Source organism: Xenopus laevis, chromosome 3L, assembly GCF_017654675.1.
Source record: "Xenopus laevis strain J_2021 chromosome 3L, Xenopus_laevis_v10.1, whole genome shotgun sequence".
Lineage (NCBI taxonomy): Eukaryota > Metazoa > Chordata > Amphibia > Anura > Pipidae > Xenopus > Xenopus laevis.
In genome coordinates this window covers 20,304,543-20,320,478 of record NC_054375.1, presented here as the reverse complement: position 1 = coordinate 20,320,478, position 15,936 = coordinate 20,304,543, and the positions used below count along the sequence as shown (strand labels likewise).

Below are 15,936 nucleotides of genomic sequence, written 5' to 3'. Positions count from 1 at the left end.
GTGGGCTGTTTGGGCCTCTGTGTACCTGAAATGCCAGGGCCTAATTTAATTCTCAGTCAGGACCTGCTTGCAACCCTGGTTTTTGTATGGGAAAAGGAAGGGCATGGCACCTGGAGTACTCCTTACATGCTGAGCAGCTTTCCAGTATAATGAGGCTCTTATTCTGACACCGAATACCTGCATGAATTTTTCACATCTACAGGCTTGTGAAGGAGGGGGAGTGTATGGGCAAGCCTTGAAGGAGACGTGTGGTGATGAGAGGTGTGTCCCAATCAATGATGCAATTTGGGCTACAAAGCCAGCATCTGGCCACTCCTCTTCTTCATTCTGACCCAGGCAAGCTGCAAGACAGAGGGATCCTATCAGCCTGCACAGTAATGTATGTCCTTTCCTGTTGTGTGTTCTGAATGAGTTAACTGTGTGTGTGCCCAGCTGCAATGAATAGGTTAACTGTTTGTGCCTTATCTTGCACTAGTGTGCTAATCACCATATGTCTTAAGAACAAGTGGTCACATGACTTATGTACTAGAGATTGAGGGACCAGAGCGGTGTCCTGCATCCCTAGGCTAACGGAACGTGGCAACATTCTTAAATTGCTTTTAATAGAGATTGTATGAATAAATGGAATGCAATAGTTAAAAAGAGGGTGGGGCATTGAGTGCAAGCCAGTAATGGGTGTATTCATGCATGTGATGTAGTAATGCTGTGGAGGACTGTAACATACACAACATTATTGAATGGCATGATGCCACAAATACATGCAGTTGGCTCTGTTCCATCCTAGCATAACCTGGATAAGTGCCAGGCTGTATGTTCCCTCATGTACAGTATGCCTCTTTAACATGTGTCCCTGATGAGGTACATCACAGACATGCTCTTTTATTTCCTCTGTATGTGACTCTCTCCAGCGCTGTAATGGCTTCCCTTGCATTTTAGGAACTGTTATGTGGGCGTGTGGCTTCTGCTTAGTAATGGGGAAGTCTTTAGTAACATTGTTGCTAATGCCCTGCCCTTGGAAGCACAGGAAGTGACTTGTTCATGATTAAAACTTCTCTGCCGTGTCTCCTAACCCATGATGCTGTTGAGAGACGGAAGAGTCCATACAGCCACGGGGGGGGTCTTTTTTTAAATTTATTTTGAGTGTTGTGGGGGTTATGAAGAGCAGAATCAATGGTGCTGTCAGATTGCAAAAATCCCTGTCAGAGGCTGCATGACTGCTTCAAGGTCAAATTTCTCACTTGCATATAGTCCTAAACTTGCTGATGCTTGTCCTTGGGGACAAGGGAACTGATCATAATCTTCCCCCCCCCCTCAGGTGCCCTGTTTTTTCACTCTGCAGTCTGTAACAAATATTGTGTTCTCTGGATGCCGTCTCTCTCCTGCTTTTCTTTTTTAAAATTGCCATTTGTCCATTAGGGACCATGTATAATTGGACAGACTTATTAAAGGTCAAAGTGAAAATTCTAATTAAAAAAAAAAAAATTTAACTTTTCGAGCAAATTTTTGTGTACTTCGACTAGGTAGTCCAAATTCGATTCTAAATTTATCATGTACGGTCTCTTTAAAAATTTTACTTCTAAAACCTGCTGAATTGCGGTTTTTGGTAAAAACTTTGATTCGAATTTGATCGAAAACTGACTGAAGGGGACAACGAACCGACTGCTACTGGAACCTTTGGATTTCGTCTGACCAACAATGCCTAGTATTCCGGATCCGGGGAACTTGCACAAAGAAACACCAACGAGTGGATCAGAATAACAAGTTCCGTTTATTGTAGTCCAAACATAGGCTTATATAGGGTATAAGCAAAGACATCCTAATATAGTGACGTATTAGCAAAGTATATGTCTTGTAATAGGTTCAGCATTCAGGATTGGAAAGAGAGAAATAACAGACAAATATGTGCGTGCGTATTAGCTGAGATATTTTGGCTAAGGCAAGCTGATAACATTGTTTATGGTACATGATGATACTTATGCAAGGTTGTCCAAGAAGAGACAGCACAGGGTCGTACAGGAAAACAAGTACAGAGGCCTACAAGGGTCAGCACGTAGGCATGTTAACCCTTCAACCCCCTCTTTGATCATAACATGATCATCTAATGTGAAAAAGACATATGAGAATGTATTTTCTTCAACTGAGAATTTTCTGAAGTACGTATCATAGAGCGGATACGCTTCCTAAAAGAACAGGAAAGATATAAATTGAAAATAACAAGAAGAACAAGAATGACTGTAACAATAACAAGGGGATAAATAATAGAATGCATGATAGCAGAACCAGTAGGTGACCAACCATTAAACACATCATACCAATAGTGTTGTAAATCATCTTGTAACTGAGAACCTAAAGAAATTAATCTGTGTTTGGTAGCAACAGTTTTAACAACAGTATCATAGAATTTATCAGTGTGTTTGTGATATGCAGCAACAGTGTTAGTATGATGATGAATAAGTGAATGACACAGAGAAACAGGGAGTTGATAATTAGCAATAAGTAAAATTAACCTAAACTATAAACTCACCTAAATGCAAATAACCGTATTGAGACTACTATGCTCTGAAGAGGGGCTAGGCCTGTCTTCAAAACCAAGAACTCATTCTTGACCAGCAGAATTAACACAACTACATGCTGGAGAATTCCTAATCCATCCCAATCTTGTTATTTGCCTAACTATACAGACTACTTCAGTTTAAAATAATTAACATGAAGTATTACATATCTAATTCAACCAACACCCAAAAGATTCCATGCCATGTATTTTGAAATATTGCGTTTAGTAAACATAAGTCTCTTTATCCATGTTCCAGTGCCGTTTAGAAAAGATGGTTTGAATAAAGGCATCTGCAAAGGTATTGTCCCAATTATAGTTCTTAGAAGTGATGAACTTAGTATACTTGCATCTCCATGATATAGGCGTGTTCTTTTAGAGACAGGTGTCATCAAACTTTTTCTTTATAGTGCTTTGGAAAGAGACATGGAAAAGATGTCCGTAATTAAAGGGAACTGTGAAATAAGAATGGTTCCCATCTATCACCGATTTTGAATTATCAATAAAGAGTGTTCATTTGAAATCATCATCATCATCATAAACATGTAGCAAGAAAAACGATTGCCAAAATCTTCCACATGCTCAGTTGTTCTATAGAAGTAAACAAATTATAATGTTAGAAACTACTTTTATAAAGAATTTCAGAGTCAGGATCTTGAATCCTGATACGGTAGATTTGTTTAGCATTAGGTTCTGTACTTTGAGAAATTATAAACACAGTAAGTTTATAAAGGGCATAAAATTATAGCAATATAATGAAAACCATGAACAAGAAAACACTATCTTGCTTAAACTAAATATATCACTAAATTGGAAACCTTTAAAAGGGTTCCACCCCTTATGCCTAATTGCCCTTGCTTCATATTGTAACTCTTTAATCTTATTTACAATTCCACAGAAAACATTAAACTTTACTATGGTAAACAATTCTCTTAAAAAGATTGTGGCGTGATTAAAAAAATTTGCTGTTACATTATCCTAATCTACAATTGCTATGGCAGGAGCTGAAGTAGCAATAATACAGGTACCATAGCTATTCTCTGGTAACCAGACCTAAGCCCATGTACCACATATAAAGTAGTAGGTAGATTTTTATGTAATTAATCCATAAATAGCTAATTCTATTTTAGAATAGAATAGGTTCCAACACTCTATACTTTTCTTAAAGTTAGTATCTTTCAAATTAACAGTTGTTTTATAAATACCATCTTCTGCTTGTTGCTAAATTCATTAGCTTCATCTTTAGTTGCCTGTAAAAACACACTTAGACCAATCATTATTTTCCATGTGTCATTTAAACATGTTTAATGCTTTAATAGTGCTATTTTCCAAGCCGTATATAAATAATAATTGTTATTGTTAAACTAATGTATGAGCAGAAATTGGGAAAACTACCATGGGTAGTCCCATTGAATTAGCTGGCCTAATGCCAAACACCCAACAATTAGTTCTATTTGCTTCCTTAGTTATTCTTTTTTTTTTTTTGTAAAGTTATGTAATGATTTGATTGTTCATAAAAATTACTTTTGCTAGAGGACATATGAACGAAACCAAAAATCAGTAGTACTTAAAATACAAATACATGCTTGTCGGGTACACTTGCTCTACTACAATTTGAAACATGTATCTATATATCTTTATGTAATTTTACTGAAGTAGGTATTACTGATTGCACTTTGAAAGGACCTTCAAACCTTGGGTCCAAGCTGTTCCTCACGTAATTTCTAACCACTACCCAGTCACCCGGTTTAAGATAGTGTGAACCAGTATTGACATTTGGATCTGGAATAGAATCAAAAACATATTTGTGTATTTCATTTAGACATTTCTGTACAATAGCTACATATACAATCCCATTCTTAGGGCTGACCCAGACAGAATGTCATAGGGTGACAGTTTGTAAGGGCCTTTTGGATTGGTGCATATTGAAAACAAAGCAATGGAAGGAAGTTAACCCAAGATTTGAATGTTTCTTTCAGAATCTATTAAATTTTATTCTATATGACACCATTTAGGCTTTCAACCTTCCCAAAACTCTGAGGGTTATTTTTATTTAAGACATTATCTGCCCTGTAAAATGTGTACCCCTGTTACTTTCAATGTAGGTTGTTAAAGAATACCTACAGATTACCTTAGGTATTTAAAAATTCTTAGCAGTTGCTTTTGTTGTAGCCTTAGCAACTTGGCCATGCCTCAGGCCACCCCGAGAACATGTCAATACATACTGGTACATATTCCTATGGACCTACTTTAGGCAGTTGGCTGTAGTCTATTTGTAATCGCTGGAAGGGTTATTCTGGTTTAGCAAAGTGCTGTCTCGGAGATTTGACTACCTGACCAGGATTATGACGTAAACAGGTAACACAAGAAAATACACATTTTGCAACAAATGCTGGAAACCCAGGTGCTATTCAACTTTCCTGAACTGAAGCAGCCATTGCATTCTTACCTGAGTGCGCAAGTCCATGAGTTAGGTGTGCCATCATAGCATACACTGCTTTTGGTAGACAGTATAATACACCATTTCTCCATAGATCCATGTCATCCTTGGATGCTCCCAGCTTCGACCACTTTCCTTTTTCCATCTCAGGGGCCTAGTCCTGTATTGTAGCCAGGATATCCATGTGCAACGGCCCTTTGTGGTCTTTCTGGATGCAAATTACTGTCATTATAGGCAAGAGGGCAGCTGACTTGGCTCTCTCGACAGCTTTTGCATTTCCTTGTAGCTTCTGGAGTTTGAAGCTTTGTGTGCGCTTGTACTTTAAGAATGGCTACCTCAGTTGGAAGCTGTAATGCTAACAATAGCTGTTTTACTAAATTTGTATTTGTATTCTTATTTGGTTTACCTGATGATGTCACAATATTTCTGGCCCTCCAAATCAGAAGATAGTCAAGACAAATACCAATACAGTACCTGCTATCAGAAAAGATGTTTGCCCTTTGACCTTCCACTAGTGTGAATGCTGTGATGAGTGCTTGTAGCTCAGCTCCTTGAGCTGACATGTGTGGAGGTAGACTCTGCTGAACTAAAACATCAAACAAATGTTACAACAGCATATGATATTTAGCATCCTCAGTACAGTAGCGAGAACCATCAAAAAACAATTCACAATAAGGATTTAACAAAAGTTCATCTTTTACATTATCAAACCCATGTACCTCACTTTGTCAGGGTGTGTGAAGCATTTGATGTATCCCAATGTCTTTACAGATTTGTTGAATCTATCTGCCATATCTGAAATTGGTACATTGATTGTACATATTTGGCTGCGATAGATAAGAACCCGGGGCAAACCATACTCTTGATACTGCATCACACCTTGAAATGTGGGTGAGAGGCAGCAACCAAATGACTGGGCGAATCCCCTCTCCTTGCGCCCTGGACAGTGGGTGCTATGGGATTTTGGGCAGGGGGGGCCGTGGGTCTACTTGTTTGGACAAAGGTGGGATGGATGACATCAACTAGATATCCATCGATGATAAAGCCCATACATCAATTAATCAATTAGGACACATAAGTAAGTGTCTGAGATGACTAATGCCCAAGATACAGTAAATCTTTTGTCACTAAAAGAAATGTCTAAGGAGGAACCTTCCGTACCTCCCGAATTATAATTCGGGAGGTACGGAAGGTTCCTCCTTAGACATTTCTTTTAGTGACAAAAGATTTACTGTATCTTGGGCATTAGTCATCTCAGACACTTACTGGGGTTGGACAGACACACACACACTCAATCCGGAATGCAGTATATGGTGCACCCTAGTTTACAAAGGATGTCCCTACCTATGAAACTGTCAGGGATGGGGGCACTGATAAGAAAGGCAGCTTGTGTAGATACGGGACCCCTACTTGGGCTGTATTAGCAGGGTTAGTGTCCCAATTCATTTTAGCTAGCAGATGTTGGTAATCCGCTGGACCACACACATGTTTGATTATAACTAACATATCAGTCCAATTAGGGTTATGGGCACTATGGATAAACAAGAGTTCCTGTTCAAATTTGTGTGGATTAGTACGAGGCTGTGGAACATCTTGAAAAATCCTTCTAAGATTTGGTGCTGTCCATGGAATGAGCTTTCTCTGTGTTAATGAGACGTGCTGCAGGGACGCCCGCTACCTCCCTTTTTCTCTACGGGCGGGGTAGAGCTTGGCTGCGGGGCTGAGAACTGCCTGTATCAGCGCTGCTATTTTCAGCACTGAAAGATAAATTGTCTCTTCTCACTATTCTCTATTTTCTAACTTAACCCTTCTACTAGCAGATTTCTCTTTGCTTTCTAGCTTCCTCTGATACTACGGCACTTTCCTGACCTTCTTCTATGTCACTTACTTTACCTTCTTCTACTGCACTTTCTGATTCTTACTCTCCCCTGCTCTGATTACGGGAAACATTCCTAGCATAGGGAGTTGATGGCTCTATGTATGCCATATGAGTTACAACCACTCAACTCTTGTGGGGCTAGAGCTTCTAATACATCACTTTAAATTTCCCATTTGATTCGATTATTCTTTGTTCGGACCAAAATTCTTTGTGTAAGCATTTAGCAACTTTGAACCACGCTTCAGCGGTCTCTACAAGACCCTTATCATTAAGATAGACAGAGTTGTATCAGCGTCCTATTGACGTCTGGATACCACACGCATTAATCATCTAATTCTACTCTCTCAGAAAGAGAATATCACAAAACATAAAACACAAACCCGGGTAATAGATAGCTCTATACAGGTTCAATAAAGAGCTGCAGGCAAGAAAATACCTGTTGTTGCTGGCTGCCAGGAGTCGATTTAGACAACAGGTATGAACAATAATAGCAGGTTTGACACGAGTAAGAAACTATAAAAATAGGTCTTCCCGTGTCCCGGAGGTGATCAGTCTCCGTCCCGTCCTCCATTGGTCAACCTGTGTCCTTTGTATCGGCTGATGAGCAGTCTGAATCTGCAGCCTCACTATGGGCATCAAAATTGATAAGGACACAAACAGTCCTGAGGATATCTATTCCCGTCTTAATTAGATTATGGGTGTAAACCAGAAGAACCACACTGACACAAGATGTTCAGAATAGAAAAAGCTTCTCCCCATCATGCTATTTTATCAACCCAGGGATCAACATAAAACCCTCCTGTGGGACTGCATCTATACACATATTCTTTACAAGTTTCACCATTAATGGGTGGTGGCAATTTCTTTGAATTTTTCGCACCCATATTGAAATAAAACACGCTGTTTGCTTGCACCAAATAAGTAGTGAGTTTCTTAGTGAGAAAAGAAGAGAGGGCGGATAGAAATACTAAAATTAAATGTATGTAGTGTTACATGCAACTCGCAGAGTTCCTAAGGAAGACTACTTATTTGAAAAAATACTATATAAGTGGTTATTACAACTTATATCCTAGATTTCAGAAATACTAAAAAAAATACAGCCTGTCTCTGGATGGCAGAGCTCATGTGCACTAATAGTGATTTATAGGGAACGTGTGGTTACTAAACTCAAATACTACTACTGAGCACAAGCAAGACGTGAAAAAGAAATAGAGTAAAGCGATCGCAATAAATCAAAACAATTTACGAGCTGTCTTGGGATCGAGGGTCCCAACAAAACCTTGTCAACTCACAGAGGTATTCCTTAATATAGCGATCGTTTTACATGTAATTATACACAACAAAAAATATGCCTTAACCTTTAAACATTGTCATAACACACAAACAGTTAAACACAGACACAGACAACATGCAGTTGAATACAAGGCAGTGACGTTACAGCAGAAATCCGTTCCAGGAGTAATAATATATGAACCGGGATCCTAAAACTCGTGAAACCGGGAGTTTACCTAAAACTCCAGAAACCGGGAGTTTACCTAAAACTCCTTTGGAATCCCCCGTCAGGGATTTCCTTGTTTTTTTTTCTTGAATCCCTCGTCAGGGATTTCTTTTGTCTCCCCTTTAAGCTTAAGAATATAGCATTAAGCATATACGGATGGTAAGAAAAATATCGTCTATAAGACAGATGTTCTCTTACCTGTCCGTGCCGCTTGCTATTTCCAGCTTCTGACACCAGACTGAAGGGGACAACGAACCGACTGCTACTGGAACCTTTGGATTTCGTCTGACCAACAATGCCTAGTATTCCGGATCCGGGGAACTTGCACAAAGAAACACCAACGAGTGGATCAGAATAACAAGTTCCGTTTATTGTAGTCCAAACATAGGCTTATATAGGGTATAAGCAAAGACATCCTAATATAGTGACGTATTAGCAAAGTATATGTCTTGTAATAGGTTCAGCATTCAGGATTGGAAAGAGAGAAATAACAGACAAATATGTGCGTATTAGCTGAGATATTTTGGCTAAGGCAAGCTGATAACATTGTTTATGGTACATGATGATACTTATGCAAGGTTGTCCAAGAAGAGACAGCACAGGGTCGTACAGGAAAACAAGTACAGAGGCCTACAAGGGTCAGCACGTAGGCATGTTAACCCTTCACTGACCTATTCGGCCAAACTTTTTATTTTTAATATTTTTTTTTTTTTTTTAATTCGACCCTTGATAAATCTGCCCCATACGAACATCACTGTATAAATGCTATTATACTGGGGATTTAGCTATATATATATTTTTTTTTTTTGGACATATGAATAGAAATCGGCTTATAGCTGGTCATTCAAAATCCAACAGAGCAATTGCAAATTGCACCAGAAATCTGTCTTAGGGCTCTTACAGATGAGCGTTTTTACCTGCGCTCCCCTGCGTTCCGTTTTTCTGCATTCAGCCGCAGGGGAAAAACGGAACGCAGGGGAGTGCAGGTAAAAACGCTCGTCTGTAAGAGCCCTTAACAGAAATTTGGAATTTTCTGTTTTAAAATTAATGGAAGCAGCTTCCAGGATGGGGCACAGCTAAGCATTAGTACCGATGTAACCCACTGGAATATAGAAAATCTCCAGCGGCCCTCTTAAGTGAAGGGGGTGGCGTGCATCCTCTACTTCATTGGCTGCTGCTGTGCCCACCCATGTAGCATCATGTGCTGAACTATGTGCATGGGAAGAAGCTATGAACTAAAACACTTTGCATCCCAACATTATAAGAATTGGTGCTGGAAACTGTAGCTTTCAAGTAATTGTCCATCCATATATAAAATGGACGAAAACACACCATTTCAGACGTGCAAACTTTGACAGTATAAGGGCATCTCTGAAACATTAAGTGGGAAATGCTTTTCACAGGGTTAAACACAGAACAAAAATTGGATGTCTTGTTAAAATGCTGCTTAATAAATATACAAGGCACATACACGGTGTCCAAACTGAAATGAGCAAGGTTTTCTGGCTAAGATCCATCTGACCCCAGCACCCAGGAATTGGGGGGGGGGGGATTTTTTTTGTTTCCTGAAGAAATGCTTTAAATTACTTTTCCATTAAACCAATGTGCTAAAGATCGAGAGTAAATAGAACCATTAGTTCCTAATAAATTTCTCAATGGACAATTGCTTGTAGCAACAATTAGATGTTGCAGGTGAACTTGAATTTTACCTGCTGATTGGTTACTATGAGTTCCTAGACCTTGTGGAACTGTTGCTGTCTCTGTACTGAAACACATCAGTCGTTCACCATGAGCGATTAGCATAGAGAGTTGCTGGACTGGCTTTGCTGTACCCTGTTAGGCTTATTGAACTTTTATGAGCGTTGCGTACGTTACTGCTGGGATTCAGGTCATGTGTCTTACTTGCACATCTGCACTGACTGGGATAAGTTGGCCCAAACACCATGGTGCAACACCGGACTTGAAAAAACAAATTTTTCACCGACCTATAAATCTTCTCTCACTTTATCATTGTGAATATGCTTTATAACCTTAAACAATATTCAGGGGGGGAAATGTTTAAAGGGGATCTAAGTGCAGGGAAAACCATGGTATCTTGCAAATGCTTGTTGGTTCCTTTCTCATAATAGTCGACTTGCTTATTATATTTAAAAACACGGGGGGGGGGTAGCTTTTAACCTGCATATATTTACATAATTGTTTGATTTATTTTTATTTTTTTTCCCATGTAGAACACCATGGCTTCCGTTCAGGAGAAACTGATCACGTGTGTGTGCCAGGATAAGCCTGCCAAACCCACAAACAAGATAACCATTGTTGGGGTCGGACAAGTTGGCATGGCCTGTGCTGTCAGTGTCCTCCTGAAGGTAACTTGCCCTGGATCATTTTCACTTGCAAATAAACCCAGTGCATGTGACGTGGTTGTTTCCCTGGGATGCATGCCCTTGACGCTGTCTCTGAAATATCTGAAGAGATTTGTTGCCGGGCGACTTATCTCCCCGAATCGCAACGTGTGTCTATGCCCTAAACTTTGGGAAGTAGTCCAGCAATTTATTTTATTTATTTATTTTTTTCAGTTTGAAATTCATAGCATTTCTAATGCCATGCTCTGGGCTTTCAAATTATATATTGGCTGATGAGATCAAAAGTCTTTGTCATGCAACACCAAGCAAAACCATAATAGAAGCTATCTTTAAACAAAATCACCTGTAGCACTGCAATTTGTTGTTAATCCGTGAGTAGTTTTTTAAAATATAATGATGCTCTACCTGGAACAGTCAGAGCATGTCATGGCATACAAGCTAATATTTGAGAATATCCAATGAACACGAAACCAGCAGACGGCACTTTTGGAAAGGGTTTTATTGGGGTTACTGCTGTAGAACCTTAAGCGTTTCGGGAGTAAATCCCTTAATCATAGGTCCTATGATTAAGGGATTTACTCCCGAAACGCGTAAGGTTCTACAGCAGTAACCCCAATAAAACCCTTTCCAGAAGTGCCGTCTGCTGGTTTCGTGTTCATTGGATGTTCGCAGTGGGGACATTGTTCGACAGAGCACCTGGTCAGGAGTAGCGGTGAGCAGTAGCGGTCCCTTTTCCTTGTTCTCTATCTCCAAATATTTGAGAATAGGCTTGAGCTCTAGGTTTTTTTTTTTTTTTCCTTTTTGAAAGGAGTAGGGATTTGAGCAATGGTATGGTGCTCAGCCTGAAGGCTAATTAGGTTAAGAATTGGGGGGGGGGGATTTGCTTTCCTAAATACCCCTGAAAACCCAGTAAAAATACTTATGTGGGGTAATTCTTGTAGCTTATCTTTCCTATGTATGTTCATTTTATGAGCCATGTAACCTCTAGGGATCTTGAAGGTTTGACATGACAATCCACTCTTTAACCTATAGCTGTAGACTAACCAGCATTGGATACAAGTGATAATCGCAGCTTCTGGTGGTTAGGCACTGAAAATTATTGGGGTGGGGGGGTTGACCAAGCTTTGCATTGCAACAGTTAGGGGCAGATTTATTAAGGGTCGAACAGTAAATTAGAATTTATTTTGGTTTCCAAATTCACACATTTTAATTTTAATCCCCCTATTCGATTGTCAGATTTATCATACCTTGACCATGGAAACCATTTTAATTGTAATACTTGCCACCTAAAATCTGCTGAATTAATTTACAAGTCAATGGCAGTGGTCTAAATTTTTTCGTACCTCCCAATTTAGAGTCAAGTACATTCAAATTTTTTAGAGATAAATTCAACCTTTTCATGACTTTGGCCATTACTGTAGCAGTTGCGCATAAATGAATGGCTTTCTGTTTTTTTCAATACAGGAGTTGGCTGACGAGCTTGCCTTGGTTGATATCTTGGAAGACAAACTTAAAGGTGAAATGATGGATCTGCAACATGGTTCCCTGTTCCTCAAAACACCAACAATTGTGGCTGATAAAGGTAGGCCTATCTCATTCTGAAGATCTGCCATACAGATTCTGGGAGAGCTGTGTACCCAGGGGGGTAGTCTACATTCATTATGTACCCGAACTGTCCTTTCACCAAGGCTTTAGTTTTCAATGGATGTCTTGTATTTGGTTTGGCAAGAACTACGCCACCTTAATGTATTTACAGATCTGTTTTTGCTGCACCAAACATTGTATAATTGTCAGACTACACTGAGGCAGTCTAGTGCCAGTTGTATATCCTGGTAATTAGAACTTGTTTCCTGTTAGCTAATGGTATAATGCAACTATGTTTCTCTTTGCCAGTCAAATGTATCTTTCTCTGATCTCAACCTAGCATGTAAATGACAACAGCTATACAGGTGATGGTTGCACAGTTTAGTGATGCCACTCTTGCTTTATTTCCTTGCAGATTATTCTGTAACTGCTAACTCTAGAATTGTGGTGGTAACTGGTGGAGTCCGCCAGCAGGAAGGAGAGAGCCGCCTAAATTTGGTCCAGAGGAATGTCAATATCTTCAAGTTCATTATCCCTCAGATTGTCAAATACAGTCCTGACTGCATCATCCTTGTGGTCTCCAATCCAGGTACATCTACGTTTATTTTAGGAGTGTCCTGTCCTTCTACATCTGATGGAAGCATTCGGTGGTATTTACAGTACACCAGACTGTTGTGGTAACAATAAATTGAGGCTTATAACCACTTATTTCACATTTAATGCTTCTCTTGCAATGTTAGAAGTTTCTAATTTTTAATCCCTGTACACTCTATTTGGGACCATAACAAAGTATAAAATTCTCTACCTAGTGGACATCCTGACCTATGTAACCTGGAAACTGAGTGGCCTTCCCCAGCACCGTATCATTGGCAGTGGAACCAATCTGGATTCTGCACGGTTTCGCCATCTGATCGCTGAGAAGCTTGGGGTTCACCCAACCAGCTGTCATGGCTTCATCCTGGGAGAACATGGAGATTCCAGTGGTAAGAGCCCACAGTTCCAAAATAAACGAGTAAGGCTAAATTGGTTTGTGACTCTCTAAATTTTTATTTTTTTGGAACAGTGGCTGTCTGGAGTGGTGTAAATGTTGCTGGAGTCAGTCTTCAGTTACTTAAACCTGACATTGGCACTGATGAAGATTGTTGCAAGTGGAAAGAAGTGCACAAGCAGGTAGTTGACAGGTAATTGCACTTGATACTGGTGACTTTACATGCTTGCATTAAGGAGTACATTTCTTTGCATTCATATGAATTTAGAGATTCTAAACCCAACCCTAATGTCCAACTGTACCCCCTAGCACTATTGAAAATACAGATTCCCAATCTCCTCTGTCTGCTCGTTATTTTTCTATATGGGGAGGAAGGACAGACATGTTTAGTGCTGGAAAGGAGCAAAGACCACAAAGCCACATTTACATAGATTGTATTCTCACTGGATAAATTTTTTTTTTTTTTTTTGCATTTTAATGCAGTTAATGGCTGTAGTGAGCTGGGGGATGCTGTGCAATATTGATTTAAGAATACAATCATAACATAGTACATATTGGGTTGAAAAGACTATTTATCTATCACGCTAGTCGGTCCAGAGGAAGGCAAAAAACCCTTCTGAAGCCTCTCCATTTGCCTCAGAGGGGTTGTAAATTCCTTCCTGACTCAAATGGTATCTGACTAGTCCCTGGATCAACTTGTACTATGAGCTGTATTCCCTCACTTGCTAAAAAGCCATCCAACTTGTAAGATGCTTTTTGTTAAAAAGACCCCTACAAAGTCTCCCATGAAGTTTAGCTCTTAAGTTGTCTGTGGATCTTGTATATAAATATGTGGGCCAGGCCTTAATAAAAGACTTGACTGTTTGTGACTTGTTTCTCTTCCTCTAGTGCCTATGAAGTGATCAAGCTTAAAGGCTACACTAACTGGGCCATTGGGTTCAGCGTGGCTGAGATTGTAGAATCCATTACTAAAAACTTGGGCCGAGTCCATCCAGTCTCAACCATGGTTAAGGTAAGCTTTGAAAAGACGCTGGTTTCAAGTCTAGAGCTGGTGCAGGATTGCAAGCAGACAATGGTTTCAACATGGGCGCAGTAACTGGTGGCCTGAAACAAATTTGTATTTTTTGTTTAGGGCATGTATGGGATTGAGACTGAAGTATTCTTGAGCCTCCCATGTGTCTTGAATGGAAATGGATTGACCAGTGTCATTAACCAGAAGCTGAAGGATAATGAGGTTGGTCAGCTGCAGAAGAGCGCAGAGACCTTATGGAGCATCCAGAAAGACCTGAAGGACCTATAATCCCACAGACAGGACTCTGATTCAGTGGCTCGGCTATATGGTTCTAAGTTTACTAGTTTTTCTAGAGTAATAGTTGTCAAAATAAACCTTACCAACGGAATGCTGTCTCTCTCCTATTTTGTGCTCTTGTCATTTACCACCAGCAGATCATATGTTCTGATGGCAACAATAATTCATTGAGCTAAAATATAGTACATGGTTTGGTAATGTAACACAAGATGCAGTTTGAATGAATGCTGTCTCTCTCCTATTTTGTGCTCTCATCATTTACCAGCAGATCATATGTTCTGATGGCAACAATAATTCATTGAGCTATAATATAGTGCATGGATTGGTAATGTAACACAAGGTGCAGTTTGAACCGGCCTAGCAATCAATCAACCGGTAAAATAGACTGAACAGGTGTCATAAAAAAAAAAATTGCATATGACTGGCTTACTACACCTTTATTACATTAGCCTTTTACAGAGCCACAAACATTCCATCTGAGCAGATTTTAGATACTTTTGTCTCGGCTACTGTTGGCATGCTACTTCCACTATGTGAATTTGCAATTAAATGGAACAGACTCTTTAGAATGTGTACTCTATCTCCACTGAGTCTTTTTTTGGGAAATAGAACTACTAACCCTTTCTTTGGCACAACTTAAGATTTAAAGGAGTTCACCTTTCACTTTTGACTAGGCGTCCCTTGAAGACTATATAGACCTTTGAATAGCAAATAGTCATTTACTCCCTAACTGGGCTAAGTTGTGTCCTCACAGTTCAAAGGGCACTGATCACAACCATACTAAATGGGTTTTAGTAATTTTTCGTCCCCCCCCCCTTTCCCTAGCGCTTCTGATGGGAGTCGCTTACCCCTTCAGCAGTGAGGCTACAGTATTGTTAAACCTTTTATCTTTGGGCCCTCCATTTTTCCAGCTTCTCATGCGATCCAGTGCCTGGTTGCTATTAAATTGATCACAAGCAACATCACTGCTGAAACCCCAAACTAGAGAGCAGCTGAAACATCGAATTCAAAAACCATAAAACTAACCCCAATTGCAGACACATTTAAAAGACTTAATGGTTTGCTTAAGAGTCTCTAAACCGTGCAGTAACCTGATCTTGGCCATGAATTACTTGAGGTGGCAATGATGCACGTGCCACCCGTCCCCCCCCCCCGGGGGATAAAATTAAAGCTCATGTACCCGAAGGTGTTGTGCAGAGTGGGGTCTGTAACCAGAGGTGCAAATACAGACTACTTTTCTATGGCCATCTTTTAGATGCAATCACTCAAAACCAAGCATCTCCCAAAAACTCCATTGGATGGGTTTTAAGAGCTCTTAATTTCA

General features: G+C 39.8%; 1 protein-coding gene across 2 annotated transcripts; it reads left to right on the top strand.

Moving 5' to 3' along the window:
* Nucleotides 1-272: 272 nt before the first annotated feature.
* On the top strand, nucleotides 273-14,703 carry ldhb.L (lactate dehydrogenase B L homeolog). 2 transcript variants are annotated; one of them, XM_018250765.2, is made up of 8 exons: nucleotides 273-379; nucleotides 10,600-10,734; nucleotides 12,196-12,313; nucleotides 12,731-12,904; nucleotides 13,125-13,298; nucleotides 13,379-13,496; nucleotides 14,192-14,315; nucleotides 14,436-14,703. In XM_018250765.2, exons 2-8 carry the CDS (start codon nucleotides 10,606-10,608, stop codon nucleotides 14,601-14,603), a joined length of 1,005 nt encoding a protein of 334 aa, XP_018106254.1. In that variant the 5' UTR covers nucleotides 273-379; nucleotides 10,600-10,605; the 3' UTR covers nucleotides 14,604-14,703.
* Nucleotides 14,704-15,936: the final 1,233 nt, after the last annotated feature.

What these genes read in the sequence shown, in the direction of transcription:
- ldhb.L (XM_018250765.2), top strand. Translation starts at nt 10,606, where the DNA reads ATGGCTTCCGTTCAGGAGAAACTGATCACGTGTGTGTGCCAGGATAAG. An exon ending in CTGTCAGTGTCCTCCTGAAG is followed by an intron (nt 10,735 to 12,195) that starts GTAACTTGCCCT and finishes TTTTCAATACAG; the next exon opens with GAGTTGGCTGACGAGCTTGC. An exon ending in AGAACATGGAGATTCCAGTG is followed by an intron (nt 13,299 to 13,378) that starts GTAAGAGCCCAC and finishes TTTTTGGAACAG; the next exon opens with TGGCTGTCTGGAGTGGTGTA.